At 50.6% G+C, this 18,613-nt stretch overlaps 1 protein-coding gene across 1 annotated transcript in view; it reads right to left on the reverse strand.

Annotated features, from left to right (window-relative positions):
* The window catches only part of ITGAD (integrin subunit alpha D), a 25,170-nt gene extending 9,713 nt beyond the window's left edge, over window positions 1–15,457 (reverse strand). Inside the window, 20 exon segments of the mRNA XM_089895855.1 lie at window positions 222–330; window positions 332–345; window positions 607–760; window positions 1,953–1,980; window positions 1,983–2,067; window positions 2,069–2,111; window positions 2,231–2,358; window positions 3,048–3,257; window positions 3,346–3,486; window positions 3,637–3,779; window positions 3,890–4,019; window positions 5,296–5,369; window positions 5,573–5,893; window positions 5,896–5,936; window positions 8,354–8,499; window positions 9,273–9,406; window positions 12,607–12,715; window positions 12,841–12,911; window positions 13,047–13,150; window positions 15,158–15,457. Coding sequence (XP_089751981.1) covers window positions 222–330; window positions 332–345; window positions 607–760; window positions 1,953–1,980; window positions 1,983–2,067; window positions 2,069–2,111; window positions 2,231–2,358; window positions 3,048–3,257; window positions 3,346–3,486; window positions 3,637–3,779; window positions 3,890–4,019; window positions 5,296–5,369; window positions 5,573–5,893; window positions 5,896–5,936; window positions 8,354–8,499; window positions 9,273–9,406; window positions 12,607–12,715; window positions 12,841–12,911; window positions 13,047–13,150; window positions 15,158–15,360 — 2,388 coding nt within the window. The 5' untranslated portion in view covers window positions 15,361–15,457.
* Window positions 15,458–18,613: the final 3,156 nt, after the last annotated feature.

Genomic DNA, 18,613 nt, shown 5'->3' on the forward strand with positions numbered 1-18,613 from the left:
AAGTTGGGAAGGGTCTGCAGAATGAGAACCAGAGAGTTTATGTTGGGGTGAAGTGGATAACCAGCTGGGATGTGTGTAGGGATCCAAGCTGGGCAGGGCTGTGGTAACTGGGTGGAAGCATTTTAGATTTGAAGTGGTTGGTGGGAGCCACTGTTGGCTCTTAAGCACATGGAGACACAGTGAAAGTCAGCACATCCCTGGGACTTCATCGGAAGACTCACAGAAGCAGTGAAGCGGTCCTGTGAGCCCACAGCCAGCACAGGGCGCAGGTTCTGAGATGAGGAGATGGGCTTCCCAACCAGGGAGAAGTTGAGTTGCAGGATGATGGGGTTCCTCCGCACAGTCCTGAGGGAGAAGGGGCATTCAAGAACCCGTTCTCCTCCTCCTTACTTGCTACTACTCGGGCTTCTCCTCCACTGCATCCATGCCCCGCTGTCCAGACAGCACCCCATCCACGCTGTGGAGCCATGTTCCTCGGGCCCGACTTTCCCCTCTCCAGCTGCAGGCTCCCACCCTTCCCACCTCACTCAGCAGGGAGTGGAGATGCCAGAGGCTAGCCTTGGGCTCCTTCCTCCCTCTCCCTTTCCCAGAACCCAAAGTCCTCACTGGTAGAAGCAGCTTCATGGTGTCACAGTGCTCTCCCAACCCTAGGGGTTTTCTTCGAGTCAAAGTCCAGTTCTTGGTCTCATCAAAAATGGCACGAGAAATCAGACGACCTGGGCCCAATGCCAGATCGTACATGACAGAGCTTCGGACGTCACTTGAAGCAGAAGGGGGAATGGAAGACGGAAAGTGAGAGAAGCGCAAATGTTCTGTTTTCATTTTTTCATGCAATAAAGACTTGCTGAGCGCTTTCTGTGAGCCATGAACTGTACCAGGTGCTGGGGATACATGTGGAAGGTGGAGAATTATGGTCCCTGCCCTCATAAGCTTACAGCCTAGAAACAGAGACCAGCACGTATGACATAACATCACAGCGAGATCCATGCAAGGGTGGGATCCTCAGTGGTACCCAGGAGGGCTTGTTAACTCAGACTGGGGGTCAGAGATGCTTTCCTGGATGGGCCTTGTCTGAGCTCCAACCTGGAGGATGAACAGGAGTCAGGTGAAAAGCGGGGAGGGGAAAATCCCAAACTCTAGGAATAGTGGCTAAGACCAGAAGGGAGAGGGAGGTTGGCACATTAATTAAAAAGGAGTTCCCTGGGGCTTCCCTGGTGGCGCAGTGGTTGAGAGTCTGCCTGCCAATGTAGGGGATATGGGTTCGTGCCCTGGTCCAGGAGGATCTCACATGCCGCGGAGCGGCTGGGCCCATGAGCCATGGCCGCTGAGCCTGCGCGTCCGGAGGCTGTGCTCCGTAACAGGAGAGGCCACAACAGTGAGAGGCCCGCGTACCGCAAAAAAAAAAAAAAGGAGTTCCCTGGAGGTCCAGTGGTTAGGACTCTGCACTTTCTCTGCCGAGGGCCTGGGTTCAAACCCTGATGGGGGAAGTGAGATCCCGCAAGCCACGTGGCCAGGCCGAAAAAGAAAAAAAGTGTATGGCGTAGGGGGAAGGGGACAAGGTGAGGCTGGAAAGGCAGAGAGGGACCAAATCATGGGGTCATTGTGGGCAAAACTTCTGGTCTTTATAAATGCAAGAAAGGGGCGGTTGAGGGGTGTTAAGCAGTGTTTAGTTCCCTGTGGAGAGTGCAGGGGGCGTGCAAGAATAGCCATGGGCACAGCTCAGAGTGGGTGGGAAGGCGAAGCCGTGTCCTCGAGGAAAGCGGTGGAGAGGGCAGACCTCGGATGTGTCCTGGAGACAGAACCTAGAGGCCCGGGTGTGGGAAGAGGGAGGGAGGAGGACAGCTGGGTGGGCATGGAGGTGAGATTTGGGTTCCTGGGCTCATTCTGTCCTGAAGATATAGGGCTGGGGGCCTCTCCGGGGCAGTGAGGGTCTGGGTCTACCAGGAGGAAACTCACCTAGCTGGTCCTGTGAGCTTTTGTGGAGAGACAGACTGTGGCGTCCCCAGCTTCCAGGGCGGTGGGCAGCTCTTCCCAGCACTGGTACACAGACTTTGTCACCTCCGGGGGGCGTGAATCTCATAGCCACCTCCACGTTCAGCACCGGCAGGCTCCTGAGGGTGCATGAGGGGCTGAGGACGGGCCTCTGGCCCCCAGAAGGAGAACAAGGGAAGGGGCAGCTTAGTGAATCAGACACAAGGGGCAGGCAAGGGGGGAGTAGGGGAGTTGTCACCTGAGCAGCAGCACGTGCCCCTGGGCCCCGACGGCCAGGTCCACCAGTCCATCCTGGGTGAGGTCCTGACCCCCGCTCAGTGAATGCCCGAAATACTGGAGCCTGGGGGAGAGCTGGGAGCCTGCAATCTGCTGGTCAGGGAAGGATAAAAGCAGTGCAAATCAAGGAAAGGGGATTGGAAAGGTTGGAGAAGAAAGATTTGGAAAGGACACTGAGTAGAGAAGTTGAAGAGCGGGGAGGAGGGGAGAGCAAGCAAAGTGAGGACCCCACAGTCCACAGGCAGAGAGGAGAGCACTTTGGGTCCAATGAGGACCACGAAGGTGCAGGTCAATGACAAAATCAAAGCGTAATGATGGGAGCATAATAGATTCATTTATTCATCGTTTACACGTTGATTCATAAATTACGTATGTTCATTCATAAATATTTGAGGAATGGAGTGCTTAGTGCTCTCACTGAGTTATCTTTACAAGAAGCCAATAGAGTTTGCTCATCCTTCCATAGAAGGAAACCAGGGCTCACAGAGGCTAAATCGGTCACTTGACTGAGGCCACGCAGCTCACAGGGCTGGTCAGGCATTTGACCTGGGGCCTGTGATCTCTTAACTACTAAGCTGCCCACACACTCTGAAGTCTGGAGTCAAAGGAGAGAAAAGAGAATTTGTGCTTAGCTGGGCCTGGGGAAATTCAGGAAAGTAAACCACTAAAAGGAGGAATGGAATGGTCACTGCCGAGGCTGGTGACAGGAGGCGGCGTCAGGTGAATCTACGACAGGGCGGAGGAGGTGAACAGAAGAGGCTGAAGCAGAGAGGCCTCACCTGGCTGTGGACGGGGCTGATCCCCAGTCCCGAGGTTCCGTGAAACAGGTAGACAGCACCCCGGTTCTCCTGCTCTCCCGGGGCCCCGATGGCCACGTCCGTCAGCCTGTCCCCGTTCACATCCCCCAGCACCGTCTGAGCTGCCCCAAAGCGGTCTCAGGTGTGGCCTTGCTCCCCTCGCAGGACAGCACCACACTGCCACTTAGCCCTCTGCAGAACACAAACAGTGTCAGGTCCCACCCCAGGCGACCCCTCCACACCCAGACCCCGCCCAGTCCGAGTCTCACCAGCCACTCACCCCCCGAGGAAAGGGGCACACGGACACCTGCCCGCCCCGGCTCTGCTCATAGTAATGGGGGGCCCCGATGAGAACCAGGTCGGAGCTGCCATCTCTGTCCACGTCCACGGAGCTGAGGGAGGCCCCGAAGTAGGAGCCGATCTGGAGAGCAGAGCGTGGAGTCATCCTGCCTACCCCTGCACCTGCTCTGGGCCAGGTTCCGCCTCTCCCCAGATACCGGCCCCTCCCTGCTGGACCCCACACCCCCTTCATCTCCCTCTCTGCCCCTGGAGACCCTCCTCCACACCCAACCTGGGTCCCTGTGACTTCAGCCTTCGGCGTCCATTGCCCGGACACCTGGGTGAAGATGACAACCTTCCCGGTGTGCTGATGGCGGGGGGCCCCCAGGACCAGGCTGTGTAACCCCTTCCAAACAACCAGCTCTGTGGAGTAACCTGAGGGGACCAGGCCTCAGCACAGAGGCTTCCACTCCCCATCCCCGGGCCCCTGCCCTTCCCAGGCAGCCCGTCTCCCGCCCGGCCCTCCGACCACAGCCTTGCCTCACCCAGGTAAGAGTCACTCATGTCCGCGTGCTCCTGAGACATGTTGATGAAGGTGGGGCTCCTATTTGGAGGGTACAGGAAGGCACCTCCAGACCAGCTGAAGCTCCCCACAGCCCCCAGAACTGGTCCATCCTGGGAGGAAAGGATTCCAGAGCAGGTGGGAAGAAGAAGAAGACAGCCTATTCCAAAGCAATGGCTGCCACTGACTCCGCCCATCATGTGGAATTCTCTTTGCTCTTCCCTGGCTCTCACCAGCAGCCTCCGTGTCCCTGATTCCTACATGTCTCAGTCCGTCCCCACTGCCGCCATCACGGTCACCCCAGCACCTCTCACCCACTGCCCTTCCTGCCTCCTAGCTTGCTTTCCTCTGTTTCATCTACTGCCCCAGAGTTGGGTTTCTTCCAACCCAAACGTGCAGCCACCACCCTGCTGGCAAACCAGGGTGGCTCACTGTCCCCAAGCTCCTGAGGGTGGCATTTAGGATCCTTCCCAATCGAGCCTGCGCAGTGACACTCTGTTCCAAAATACACCAAGCCTCTGGCCGGGACGCTCCTTTCTCCTCTTTCTGGGACGCAGCTCCTCTCTCTGGAAGAGTCAGCCTCTAAGTCACCTCTGTGAGGTCTTCCTAAGCTCGCTCAGGACAGGATTGGCATTTCCTCCTCTGAATGCTTATTGCCTTTTCAAACTTTTGCTTATGGCTAATTTAGGACACATACAAAAGTCGAAAGAAATGTGTAATGAATCCATAAGAACCCGTGACCCAGCGTCAGTGATTAACTCATGACAAACCTTGTTCCACGTCTACGTCCACCTCAATTGCCCTCAAAGTTATTCTGAAGCAAATCTCTCTGGATATTTTGAACACACATCTACTTTCAGACAATTGTCTGTCTATATTGTCACTTCTTTGGTCTGCACGGGCTTCCCATCTCTCCCACCCTCTCTCCATGCTGCCCTTAGCTCACTCTGCTCCAGCTGTGCTGGCCCTTCTATCTCTCTAGTACAGTAACCTTGTTCCTGACTCAGGACCTTTGCACTTGCTTTTTCCTCTACCTGGAGCAATCTCTCGCCATATTTTTCCAGGCCTCGCCCTTTCTCATCATTCAGCCTCAGCTGTTACTCCTTAGGCCTCCTCTGACACCTCTCTTTCTCTATCCCAGTGCTTAGCACAATCTGAAAGTCTTTCGTTTGTTTGTCGTTTGTCACCTCCTCCCACTAGTTATGCGATCCAGGAGAGCAGGAACCTCCGCTATCCTGTTCTCTGTACCTACATACACTGCCTGTGTGTCTCTCCTGGACTAGATGGTGAGCTTGAGGACAGGGTCTGCGTTCTTGTTTATTCTGGTTCCCAGCTCCCAACACAGGGCTGGTGCCTGATACTCGTTAATCGAGCACACACTCCACTCACCGTTGTGAGGACGGAACTGAAGCCTTCTTGAGACATCTCATGCTAGAAGGAGCTACTTGTCTTTGACTGCGTTCCTGTGGGGAAACGGGTCAATCAGGCTCCCGGAGACCTTGAGGCCATGAAGATTCAGAGCAGAAAGAGGAGAATGTGGTCTGGGGCTTGGGTTCTGGGGGACAATTTTGGGTGAGCTATGAGCAGGAATGAACTTTCAGGACTGAGGAACACAATTGGGTCGCGACTCTTTCAATTCCGAGACCCAAGGTCACGCCCCATTTACCCTCGACTGCAAAGATCTTCTCCTGCAGCTGCTTCTGGGTGTTGCTGAGTGCTGCAAAGTTGTCCACCTTGAACACGTGGTCCTCCAAAGGCACTGAGCCAATGATGTTCAGCTCCGTCCTGGCAGTGGGATCCTGGAAAGCATCTCCCACCTGTGGCAGAGAGGCAGCCGAGGAGGAGGAGCCCGCCAGCCCTTCTGCCTGGGGGAGGTGCAGGCTGAGTCTGGGGGAGCCATGAGGAAGGGGACGCACCCCAACGGCATAGCGGACGATGCGGGCTCTGTCTGCCTGGGGGATGACGTCGCTGTATTTCAGGGAGTCTTGGCAGTTTTACAGGCCCCATTCTTACTGTGAAATAGTTCTTTCCTATCGAGGAAGAAAAAGGGGGCGACTCTACTGAGATTCTGGGAAGAAATCATTTGCAGCACTAGAAGCTCCTCTGGAAAGACTGGGGAGTCCTGGCACCCTGAGACTCAAGTATGTTAAGACATGGATACATACTGACAATCATTAGTGAGACTGAGAACAAAGGTACTCATATTCCTTGTCCCTAAAGTTCCATCCACTACAGAACCTCATTCCCAGGAGGCAACAAGGCAAGTTACTTCACCTCTCTGCGCCTTTGCTTCTCTCCATGCAAGATGAGAGCAATAATTGTACCATAGCTGGTCTCCAAAGATGGTCCCCAGTGAACCACACCTGGTTCCTTTCCCGTATTGAGCCTGGCCTGTGACTCCCTTTAATCGGCAGCATGCAACAGAAGTGACCCTGTGCCAGTTATGGGCCTAAGAAACCTTGGTAGCTTTTGCACTTTGCGGAGCCCTGAGCCGCCATGAGAGAAGTCTAGCCAACCTGTTAGAGGCACCCCGTGGAGCGGCCACATGAAGAGAGAGGCCCAGCCATCCCAGCTGAGCCCAGCCTTCCAGCCAATCCTGCCAAGGCAGCAACCACGTGAATGAAGCTCTCATAGTCCAGCCTCAGGTGCCACATGGCCACAGCCACATGAGAGACCCCACCTGAGAAGAGCTGAGCCCCAGGATCATGAAAAGTAGTAACAAAAGGGGTGTTGTTTAAGCCACTAAATTTGGGAGTGGTTTGTCAGGCAGCAATAAATAACTGAGACAAATAGTTTCAGGTTATTCTGAGGGTCAAATGAGGTGAAGCTTTTCCAACAGTGACTGGCCTACAGGTAAGCATTAATTCTATGGTAGCTATTACAAATGATTAAAAATGTAACATATATGTTCATGCAGTTCTACAAACTCAGAATAAACACACACAAACACACACACATATGCACCAGATAACATACACACACCAGATATAATACTGAAGCAACCTAAATGTCCCGTGTTAGGGAAGGGGTTTAGCAAATCATGACCCAGCCCCTTGGTGGAAAAGTACACAGCCATTTCAAAGGAAAACAATAAAAGCTGTAGAGAAGCATGGAACAGGTTTATGGAACAGATGGAAAAAAATGGCAGGATGAAGATAGTTTCTGCCCTGATTGTGACTATATAAAATAAGTCTAAATAAAGACAAGGATGGAAATGACACTGTGCTTTTTGAGAGTAGGATTTATTTATTCATTTGTACTTATTCTTTCTTGTTGCCACAATACTGCAAGATGGTTGGCTAGAGGAACTCTAGGTAATATTTCTTTTTTTTTTTCAAAACTTTCCTTAATGTTGTTGCCTTTTTGTCTTTTTTGTAATGAAACTTCTAAAAGAAAAAAGAAAACAAACACAGCAACCACCCAGTCAGTGGCAGAGCTGGGCTTGGCTCTAGGGAGCAGGGAGGTGATGGGAGAGGATGGATTTTGATGAGAGCCACACCATCGCCCCCTGCTGGGAGGAGCTTTAGGGACTGGGAAAGATGCCTCTCCTGTGTGACTTTCAACTCAAGAGACAGAGGCTTTCTTCCTGGTTGTCCAGTCCCAACAGGTCAGTGTTCAAGGCAGAAAAGCCACCCAAAAGTAAAGAGAGTGCCTTTGGAGAGATCATCCCTTTTTCAATATTTCTCCAGCACCATCCCCAGGGCAGTGCCCAAGGGTGTGCAGGAAGTCAAGGATCCCAGACATTCTACCCAGTTTTTTCCCATGGGAACCACACATTCCACTGTGGTCCCACCACCTAAGCCATTTTCTTCCTGGACCACCTAGCCCCCAGTTCCGGGCAGGCACATGGTACATAGAGACTTGAGTGGATGAGGGATGAGAGGATGAAGGGATGAAGGGAGCTGAGTAGGGAGAAAGGCACAAAGAAGACACTTGGAAATAATTCCTGAGTCCCTTCCAGGGAGGTAAAGAGGAGCTGCACCATTTTTTGGATAAAATCCCCAACCATTTATCTCGCACTTCTTGTGCGGAAACACCTCACCCATGTTATCTCGCTTAATCCTTCTAACCAAGTTGTGAGTTTTTCCTCATTGGACAGTTTCCTGAGACTTAGAAAGAGTCAGTAACTCCAAGGGTGGCCCAGGTAGCTAGCGGAGAGCCAGGATGGGAACCGAGAAGCAAAGCCCAGGTGGGCTCAGGGTCCAGCCAAGCCAAAGCCAGGCAAAGGGGAAACACACTGCAGAGGAGTCCCGCCCTAGATCAGGGGATGGCAATGAGCAATGGGACCAGAAACACTCCAGGGAGGACTCTGCCTGCAGCCCCCTCGCTCCCCTGTGAGCCCCTTTCCCCAGAGCCTCCCTCAGCCTCTAAGAAGGGCTGTGCAGACCCAGCAGGAGGCAGCAGTGGGGTAGCAGCTCATTCACAGGCAGCGTGGGGCGGAGCTTACACCGCTGTCTGGGTGCCTGTGGCTGTGAACGTCAGGCCACCCAGTTGGACGATGGGATCCACCAGGCTCTGAGGGCTCCGGCTGGTCTGAAATTGGCTGAAGGTGAAGTGGGTCTTCAGAAGGTTTGAGTATTGCATCAGCAAGAACTGTGAAGGCCAAGAAGAGGGCCCTGGGGCTCAGGAGTTGTTTTTTAGGAAGTTTTTTATTTTGGAATAATTTTGTATTTACAAACCATGTTCCATGTGGCTTTGAGGCCCGACAAATATATACTGAGACCCAGAAAAAACTAAATGGCCCCAAAAGAAAACTGGAAAATCAAAACCAAATAATGTTTCTTTCATAGTTTACAAAGAATAGCCTTGCCAACCACAATATTTGTTAAACTTAGATTTTTAAAAAAAATTTATAATACATGAAATCAACTTGTAGGTTATATTTCCTTGCTTCTCAAGAATTTGTATAAATAAATAAATATATATATATATATATATATATATATATATATATATACACACACACATATACACACACACTGATTACTGGGAAATAAAATAATAAGATAAAGAAATTGTGAGTTACATGGAAAACATAATAAAGAAATCATCATTTGGCCAAGTTACCTTCAGTCAAATATCACAGTAAGTTGATTTGATAATCCTTTCAATATATTTAAACAGCAAAAACATTGTATTTCCTGTGGCATGTGGGGACATAGTACATGTGATGGGGGTACCTCCTCAGGTTAGGGCTCAAATGGGCCCTGCACTGGGACCATACCTTGACCTTGGACCCTGGCCTCCTCATGGCACAAGTCCACTGAGCCAGCCCCCAGCGATGCCAGGCCCCCTCCCAGGTTGGCCTTCCCAGAGGTAGGCCCTCCCTGATCCCAATCCCCAGGCCTCGGGGGCCCAGCCTTCACCAGTGTGTGGGTGCCCTTGAACTGGTCCATCACAGCTCTGACAAAGTTCTTCATCCGTTTAAAGTCATTTCGGTCAATGCTGCCAGAGCCATCAATCAGGAAGACAATGTCTATCTCTTGATTTGGACACTCTGCAGAGAGGGAGGGAGGAATCAGAAATGCATGGGCAGGTCCCAGCCACTTCCTGGGACCAAGAAACCCTTTCTGCTCCACAGAGCCAGGGGGCCATCCTTGGCGTAGGGATGCCAAGGCCTCCTGGCCCACCCAGTTTCTGACACCCTCCACCGAGGAGGTCCAAATCTGTTGCCCAAGCCCCTTCTCCCTTCAGCAGAATCCCTGTTGCTCCCCTCCCTCCACAAGGCCTACAGAAGGGGAGGAAGAAGTAGAGGGTGGGGCCCGGGTGGGTTCCTAACTCATTTAGTCAACAAATATTTATTGAATACACCACCAGGGATACTGTGGGGCTCAGTGGAAGGCAATTTAGCGAAGTGGTTCAGAATGTGCATCCTGGAACCAGCATGCCTGGGCTCGAATCCCACCTCTTCCCACCTCTTAGTGGTGAATGCAGGCAAGTTACATAACTTCACTGGGCTTCAGTTTTCCCCATCTGTAAAATGGGTAATAGTAGTGCCTACCACATGGGATTATTGCAAAGATAAAAAGAATGAATTTGTACATAAAGTACTTAAGACAGGGCCTGGCACCCCATAAGAGGTAGCTGTTATCACCATCATCACCACACGCCAGGCATTGTTCTAGGCCCAAGGACACACCTGCAGCGGATGCTAAGGTGTGCCACCAAGACCTGCCCCCCATCAGGATGGAGGTGCTCATTCCCAGCTGCAGGAAGTTGGCTGTTGATGGCTTCCAGCAGAGTTCCTCCCTAAGTGTCACCCCACTCAAAAGGGAGGTGCCTTACCCAAGGTCACCTCCTGCTCCTGCGGGCAACCCATATCCGGCCATGCTCTGAGCTCTCCGTGGGGCAGCTAAGGCCTCTCACAGTGTACCCTCTCCATCTGCCAAGTCCTGCTTCCCTCACACTCTCATAAGTGTTGCTCCCGAGAACATTCCCAGGTGAGCCTCTAAGTCTATCTCTGGGGAAACCTGACTGAAGACCATAGCTTTAAAAAAGATCTCGTGGGCTTCCCTGGTGGCACAGTGGTTGAGAGTCCACCTGCCGATGCAGGGGACACGGATTCGTGCCCTGGTCCGGGAAGATCCCACATGCCGCGGAGCGGCTGGGCCCGTGAGCCATGGCCTCTGAGCCTGCGCATCCAGAGCCTGTGCTCCGCAACGGGAGAGGCCACAGAAGTGAGAGGCCCGCGTACGGCAAAAAACAAAACAAAAAGATCTCGTCCCTGCCCTTGTGGAGTCCACACCGTAATGGAAAGACACATCAGACGTAAATGAACAAATAAAACATTTCAGGTTGTCCCCAGACTTACATAGGGGCTTGTGGCCTGCGTGCAAAACCCGGTTGATGCCTCCACCAGCACTCCACATCCTGTGTTGGCCCCAGGGTGCTGGAAGATCAGACCACCACAGCTATGAGGTGTGATGCTGAGCTGTGGTACCCTGCCTCAGGGCACTGAAGCAGAATGCCTTCTCCTATCTCCTCACTCCTCACCCATCCCACCTACTCAACCAACATCACCAGTGCCCAGAAGAAATGGAAGATCACTTCCCTCCCTGCTTCCTTGAAGACCAGGAAATCCAGCCACCGACACAGCAGGCCGAGAAGCCCTCAGGTGCTCCCCTTCTCACCCTTGATCTGTCCCTGACAGCTGGGTAGCTGGCGTTCCCTGCCACCACGTCTTGTACTTGGGCCCACATTTTTAGCTGCATCACAAAACCACCCCCACATGCTCTCTCAGACGAGGCCTGGGGCCAGCGCCCTCGCAATGTTACTTCTGTTTCTTGCTTCTTTTATTGCATGCACTGGGCTTCCCATAGCAGGCAGCTGGCTGTAGCTGAATGGCCTTCTGAAAAACAACTGAGCCAATCAGGAAAGGTTGGCTCAAGCTCTGGGCTCTGCCACTTCCTAAAGTGGAAACTCACCTCTCTTGAGCCTCAGTTTTCTCTATAAAATGGGGATCATCCTGGCCTCCACAAGGATCTTGAGAGGATGCTATAAGGTGATGCACACCCAGAACCCAGTACCCAGTACTGCCTGGCACACAGTCTTGCCAAATCTATTCAAACCTGCCTCGTCTGGACCAGTTTTACACATCTGTGTCCCATTTTCATCAGGCATCCCACCTCATGAGCCCCAGAAACATCTAGGGAAAGACATTTACCATCTAGTAAATGTCTGGCTGCACAGACATCCCAGGTGGGGCCTGGTACCCACAAGAGTCTTTTCCACTCTCTCTGTCCCCTCTGTAGACTCTGCTCTCACAATTTGGTCTGGGGGCTCTTTCTGCTGCTGTTTCACTTTCTGCTAAAAGCCCACCAAAGCTGGCATCATGGTTTCTCTGGTTCACATCATGCCTTGAGTGGTCCCTGGATCTCATTTGGGGCCCACTATTCCCTCTGATGCCACAGATGGGGCAGTTTATCTGTATCTTCCTCCTAGACGGAACACATGGTCTTCAGCTAGAAAATCAGTCATAATGGCGATCACATACATGTGCCAGAAAGGAGTCTAAGCACTTTATGTGTATTAAATTTTTTAATCCTAATAGCCACCTCGATTATTAAGCTCCATTTTACCAATGAGGAAACTAAGGCCCAGGGAAAGAAGCCACTTGCCCAAGGACACAGAAGATGAACTTGTAAAGACAGACTCTCAGAGAGAAGCCACGGCAGGGCCCCCAGTCACCATTCTCTGTGGATGACAACAGTGCTGCAAAGCTGTGCCTCACACTCCCCATGGCCGGGCCATTTGCTCCCCTTGGAAGGGGAAGAGTGAGTCTGGGGCGGGTCCTGGCAGTTCAGCAGTGAACGACCCAGGACTGCTTCTCTCTTGGATTCTTGGATCTATCGTCCTCACGACACATTTTCACCCCCCCCCCCCCAAGGACCTTCCTCTGGAAACCAGGAGGCATTCCTGCACCTGTTGGCAAATGTAGGGCCCTCATGCCTCCTGCAAGAGCTGGACTCCCTCCTGCCCCATCAGAGCCATTACCACTTGGCTGGCTCAGGGCTGCTGCCATGAGCTACCCCTCCTGCCAGGCCAGACCATGCTCCCAGCCCCTCCTGTGCTTGCTGAGGCCTCTGGGAAGGGACCTGCACACAGGAGGCCCAAGAGGCCGAGACCCAGGCTTCATGCTCTGCACGCATGAGCAGTGCCAGCACGTGCTCCACACGGAACTGCTGTCTCTAGGGGACCTTAGGGTGGCGGGGACTGTCCGGATGATCTGCAGGTGGGAGCCCAGCAGGAGGCAAGCGCCTTTTGCATACATGTTCTCCCCACAGGCTCTGTGCATGGTCGGGCCGCAGGCCTGAGGACAGAGGCCTGTGTGGGCGAGGGGGCCCCCAGAACGCTTCCCCTCCTTCTCGCCCAGCCCCAGCCTCCTCTGGCCCCTGTTCCTCCCTTGAGACCCTCCCGGGGCCCAGAAACACTCACCAGCAGCCAGGAGAGATCGGTGGAGGCCACCAGGGACAGGCCCAAGGACGTGTTCACGGCCTCTGGGGGTGCTGAGAGGGCACACACACAGGGTCACACTCAAGGGCACACCCTTGTTTGGGGGGACAGTCCGAGCTGGAGGCTGAGGAGGGGGCGGTCTGGTGTAGGAGGGTTGAAGGCCCTGATTCCTGGGGCGAGTCACTCACTATTCAGCAAGATGGGCCGACACAAGCCGGTGGCAGCCAGGCAGTCGTACAAACGTCCTGTTTTGTTGACTGCGACCACCTCCAGGGGGGCTTCCACCACGAGTCTGGAGGCACAACCAGGACAGACAGTCACAGGAGGGGTTGGGGCACAAGGCGCTTCGGGTGAGGAAGTGTCACGGGGAAGTGAGACTTCATGAGGGGAGCTCTTGGTTTCGGCCACGTGTGAGGCTATTAAAAATCAGGGCCCGAGTCTAACCCACGTATGTTGAAAGGCCATGCTGGGCTTTTTGTTTATTTGTTTGTGTATGTGTGTGTGTATACATAAATATATGTGTGTTTGTGTATGCAAATGGTGTGTGTGTGTGTGTGTGTGTGTGTGTGTGTGTATGTTTTAACATTCACCCCAAATAATACTATTCAGAACAAAGACAGCATTTCCCAGCCACAGGTCAGCGCAATTTGTTTCCTAGGAGCCATCATTCGGAGCCACCCAAGAAATAGGTCGCCTCAAATAGAAAAAACGGAAAAATGTCCCGAAGCCATAAGCTTTTGAAACCAAATAGATAATTCTGTCATTAATTGGACAATTTAAATATAAGATAAACAATTTAAATGGGACCATTTTAAGCAGCTGTGTCAGAAGCCACATCTGTATCTGCAGTCATATAAATGCAACCATTTATTTGCAAAATTCCTTGAGAGGAGAGAATTTTTTAATTTGGAAAAATGTTCTCACTAGCAACAACCTCGCTACTCAGATGAGGAAACTAGACAAATACTAGTGTACTTTAACTAATTAGCCAAGCAAGTCTTGTTAAACTGTCATTTAACAAGATTCCTTCTAGAGAGCCATTTCTTTATGGAAACCTGAACTCCCTGTTTGTCTAAGGCTTGAGGATGAAACTGAATCAGATGCTGGAGATGTAGCCGTTTGGGACCTGCTGGCACAAATGTGTGAATAAACTTTTAGTCTTAGACTATTGATCTGCATGTCTTTCTTCACCCCAACCCATTCCTTAGACGTGGGCTCAGTCTTCTCGTATTTGGATAACAACTCAGCAGAAACGAGGAAAAACATTAACTTTGTAGCAGTCAGAATAACATCCAATATATATTATTTACTTTACTGTAAATACTGGTGAACAGCAGTCAATCAAGAGTTTTATATTCATTTTTTTAAAAAAATAGGACCCCAACACAAATTGGTGGTGATGGTAAGTGGTACAGAGGCTCTCTTTGGATTTGTTCGGTGTTGTGTGATCAGGAGAGTCCCAAGGGAACCCAGGCGAGAGGGGGCTGGAGAGGTTCTACATCTTGATCTAGGTGGTGTTTACCTGGGTACACACATATGAAAAATTCATTGAGTTGGATTTGGGATTTGTGCATTTCAGTCTCTGTGTTATATTTCAACACAAACAAACAAAGAAAAAATAAAACTCTGGCTCCTGGCACTTGCTTCCACATTCCCAGCCTGCCAGCAGGGTGAGGAAGGAGGAGGGATGTACATTTAGAACTCAGTGACCTCTGTGTGCTCCCTCTTGGCCAAGTGAACTGTCCTGTGCTCTCAGGCTCATTGCCAATGCCACCTCCTCTGTGAAGTCTTCCTGGAATTCCCTCCTGGGTTTGAGGTCTCCCTTCTTCTGCCTCTCAGACTTTGGTTATTCTTGCTTCACACTGTGACTTCAACTCCTTGGGTCCCTGTCTCTGGGACCCAAGAATGTGCACTTCTGGAGGGAGGGCAGGTACATAATTTGCTGGTCCCAGTGCAAAATAAAAATGCGGGGTCTCGTCATTGGAAAAAAGTGTTTCCCCCTTTCTTCTGCAGTGCCTCCCTCTCTGCCTGTCCTGGTGTTTCCTATTTGCTATTTGGTGTCACACTCCTTAAAGCACGGGGATCCTCACAGGGCCAGCACAGACCCTTAAGGACTGGGCAGGCTGGGCACGGCTGACCCTGTCCTTGCCCAGCTCATGCCAGGGGTCAGTAGTCAGTGGTGTCATGTACAGGCTCCTCGCCCATGCTGCCCTTCCTCCAGGGAAACTCCTGGGCTGCCACATGCAGCCACCTGCCTGCAGGCCAAGGGGGTGGAGCTGGGGAAGTGGGCGGAGCCTACCTAGATCTGCCAAACTGGACCACGCTCTGCCCAAAGCCGGCTCCATCCTCTTGGAAGACCATGGGCTCCTCCACATACAAGTTGAATCCATGATAAGAAGCCAGGACTGAGGAATTTGGGAAGGGGAGGTGAAAGGGACAGTCAGAGAAGCCCCTTCTCCTCTGGACCCCTGACTTCTTGGGGTCTTGATACCCACCCTGCATAGCCTTGGTTCCCCATCTGCCCGGGAGAAGGGTATTCTTTCCTTCTTTGTTTCCTGGTTGCCTTCTGTGTGGCTCCCATCTCTCACCCTCCGTCAAAAATAGTCAAATCACAATGCGACGGGCAACAATCCAGAGAAATGCCCCATCATGGGCACTTCAAATACATCCACAATCTGAAATCAGGCCAGTCACCTCCTGATAGCTTAGATCAGGAATGTCCTTTAAAGAAAAAGTGACCGTACATTTACTGTCTAAACTGGGACCTTCTGAGAGTGGAAGGGGCACCATTAATAATTACACCAGGGATATTGGGACTGCCCCCAGGTCATCCACTTAAAAACTGTCGTGCCCCATCTTCTCGTTATGCAGAGACCCTAAGATCCAGATTGGGGAACAGACTTAGAATTCTGAGATTAATTATTTGTCATTATGTGTCCTCCATGTCCCCGTCCCTGGTGCCAGGCTCTAGGAGGGCAAGGACTACTACATCTCTCTTGTCTTGGTGCCTGGGACAGTGCCTGGCCCTTAGCAGGGGACATGTATTTGCTGACTGACCCAGAACTGCACAGCAAGTCACTGGCACAGCCAGGAGTCCAATTCACTCTCACCAACCTTGACTCATCAACGTCCCCCTTCCCAAAGGCTAAGCTAGAAAGCCTCAGGGAAGACCCCCTACATTTCAAGGGCTTTTTCCAAACCCCGCCCCCGCATTTGTCAACCCCAAACACAATCCATTGCTTGGAATTGGGATGTTCAGCATCACTAATTGGTGTGGGGTATGATAGAAAGGCCCTGGCTCATGGTAACAGGTGGCTTAAGAAGAAAAAGGTAAAAGGGCAGGGAAAGACAAACCCTTGATCCCTGCATGTCATTCATCCTATGAAACTACAACTATGCTGCAATCTGTTACTAAAGGTAAAATTTACTAAATAAAGTTTAGAAATAATAGTAGCCCGACTCCCAGGGAGTTGGCTATTGGATCTATAAGGAAATGCAAAATAATAAGCATGCTAAACATACAGTCCCTTGATGATTATTATCCATAATAGCTAAAATGAAATTAAAAGAAAATGTGGGTTGGGCCTTGATGCTAAACCAACCTCAGATTTAGGTGAGTCTGAGCTATGGCCACTAGCCTCAAAGACATACCTCAAGGAAAAAATTGTGCAGGATGTTAAGAACAACAGGCCCGGGGAATTCCCTGGAGGTCCAGTAGTTAAAATTCCGTGCATTCACAGCAGGGGGCGCAGGGTCGATCCCTGGTTGGGGAAATAAGATCCCATCTGTATCTCCCAGGCCATTGCTAAATGGGTGGTAACATTTCAGACTGCTGGATTCGTCATCAAAAACTCTGATCTGTCCATTATGCTAGAGAACCCCTGGTCCCTTTCCCCGTCTCTGGTTAACAACACAAGTTTGGAGAACTTTGCATCCAGGCTTTATGCAAAGAAAGGGACACAAAACAAGGGTCATAAAAAATTAAAAATTGAATTAAAAATAAAAGGAATAAAACTGCCTGTATTGTCTACATACCCCTAACATTTTGTTGGCCTTCATGACTGTCACATTTCCAGTTCTGAGCCATAGATTCAAATGGAAATTATCAGGAGGCATTCATGATTCAAAATTAGCTCCCTTTACTAGATTCCTACTTCCCTGGTTATGCATAAATGCAAATGAGGAACCTCTCCTTAACTACTGACAATATTACAGAATCTGCTGCAATGGCAGTAGCTGCCCAACAAAAATTCTTATACTTTCCGGCCAAAGTTGTGGAGGGTTTTTTCCCCAAAGTTGTTCTTGGTAATAGGATAGCCCTTGATTACCTTTTAGCTGAGGAATGAAGTATGTGTTCCATGGCCAACACCACCTGTTGCACCTGGATTGACACTTCTGGGAACGTTGACACCCAATTACATAAGATCACTGAGCAAGCCACTTGGCTTAAAAAGATGACTCCTTCAGCAGGGTCATCTTTGACTTATTTGACTTTGCTTGGTTTGAGTCTTAGGAACCATAGTCCAAAGTGCACTCCAGACACTGGGGATTATCCTGCTTATTTATAATCTTAACGCTCTCCGAGGTGCATTGTATTCTCTCAAAAGCTCTAAGTGCATGGTTACAGCTGCTAACCACCAAGCAAATGATCTCCTTAAAACTGGGACATCTAAAAAGGAAGAAAGAGAATGACCGACTTAAAGATTGTAAACTTGAAGCTGTGACCTGTAAATATCACAGGGATTAAGCAAAACTGTTATGACCTATGGACACTACACAAATGACTGACAAAAATTGGAGAACTTCAGAGCAGTAGCTGAGAGTGGCACTAATGCCTTACAATTTTTATCACGTCTTTCAGCTAAGCATAGAGTCTGATCAAAAGGGGAGAATCATTAAAAAGGAACAACAGGCCCAAAATGGAGTCACTTCTGCTAGGCCCCACATCAACAAACCAAGACTTAATACCTAACCTAATAGCAGTTTCAACATTTCCCAGGAACGTAGTTTTAACCAGTCGGTCTGGAATTTTCTGGTCAGCGCCAGTGAGGTGCCACACGGGCCCTTCCCATCCCCCAGAGGAAGGCGAGGTAATCCACTCTCTGCCTAGAAAAGCCTTCCTTTTAGTACAGCTCCTCAGAGCTCCTCTCTACTTGCTAGATGGGATGTTGCCCAAATCATGAATGGTTCAGTAAAGACAATTAGATCTTTAAAACTTATTCAGTTGAGGGACTTCCCTGGTGGTCCAGTGGTTAAGACTCTGCACTCCCAATGCTGGGGGCTCAGGTTCAATCCTTGGTCAGGGAACAAGATCCCATGTGCTGCAACTAAGACCTGGTACAGCCAAATAAATATTTTAAAATAAATAAATAATAAAATTTATTCAGCTGAAAAAAAATTTTTTTAAACAAGGGACAACAGAAAGTACCTCTAAGATCCCTGATCATGAAGAAGGTAGTCAATGTGAAGGAAGGGCAAAACCAAGCAACTATTAAAACCAGGGAGTAGAGTGTGGAGGAGTTGTTTCATTTTGTGAATTGATATTCTCAGCTTCCTGAGGAAACTTTACTAAAATGGATTGTGAGAGTAATTAATTTGGGGACTGGTCACTGGTTGAGTGCTGCAGAGTAGAAGAGCATGTTTGGGTTGATACAGGACACACAGCTCACTATAGAACAATCACAGATGGCTATATGTGATCCAGACACACACGAGGTTATTCCTGAGGGCTCCGCCAGCCTGGTGGACTGGAGAA

The sequence above is a fragment of the Delphinapterus leucas genome, chromosome 15 (assembly GCF_059928025.1).
Source record: "Delphinapterus leucas isolate spDelLeu-1000000601 "Yukka" chromosome 15, BTC_Dleu_Yukka2, whole genome shotgun sequence".
NCBI lineage: Eukaryota > Metazoa > Chordata > Mammalia > Artiodactyla > Monodontidae > Delphinapterus > Delphinapterus leucas.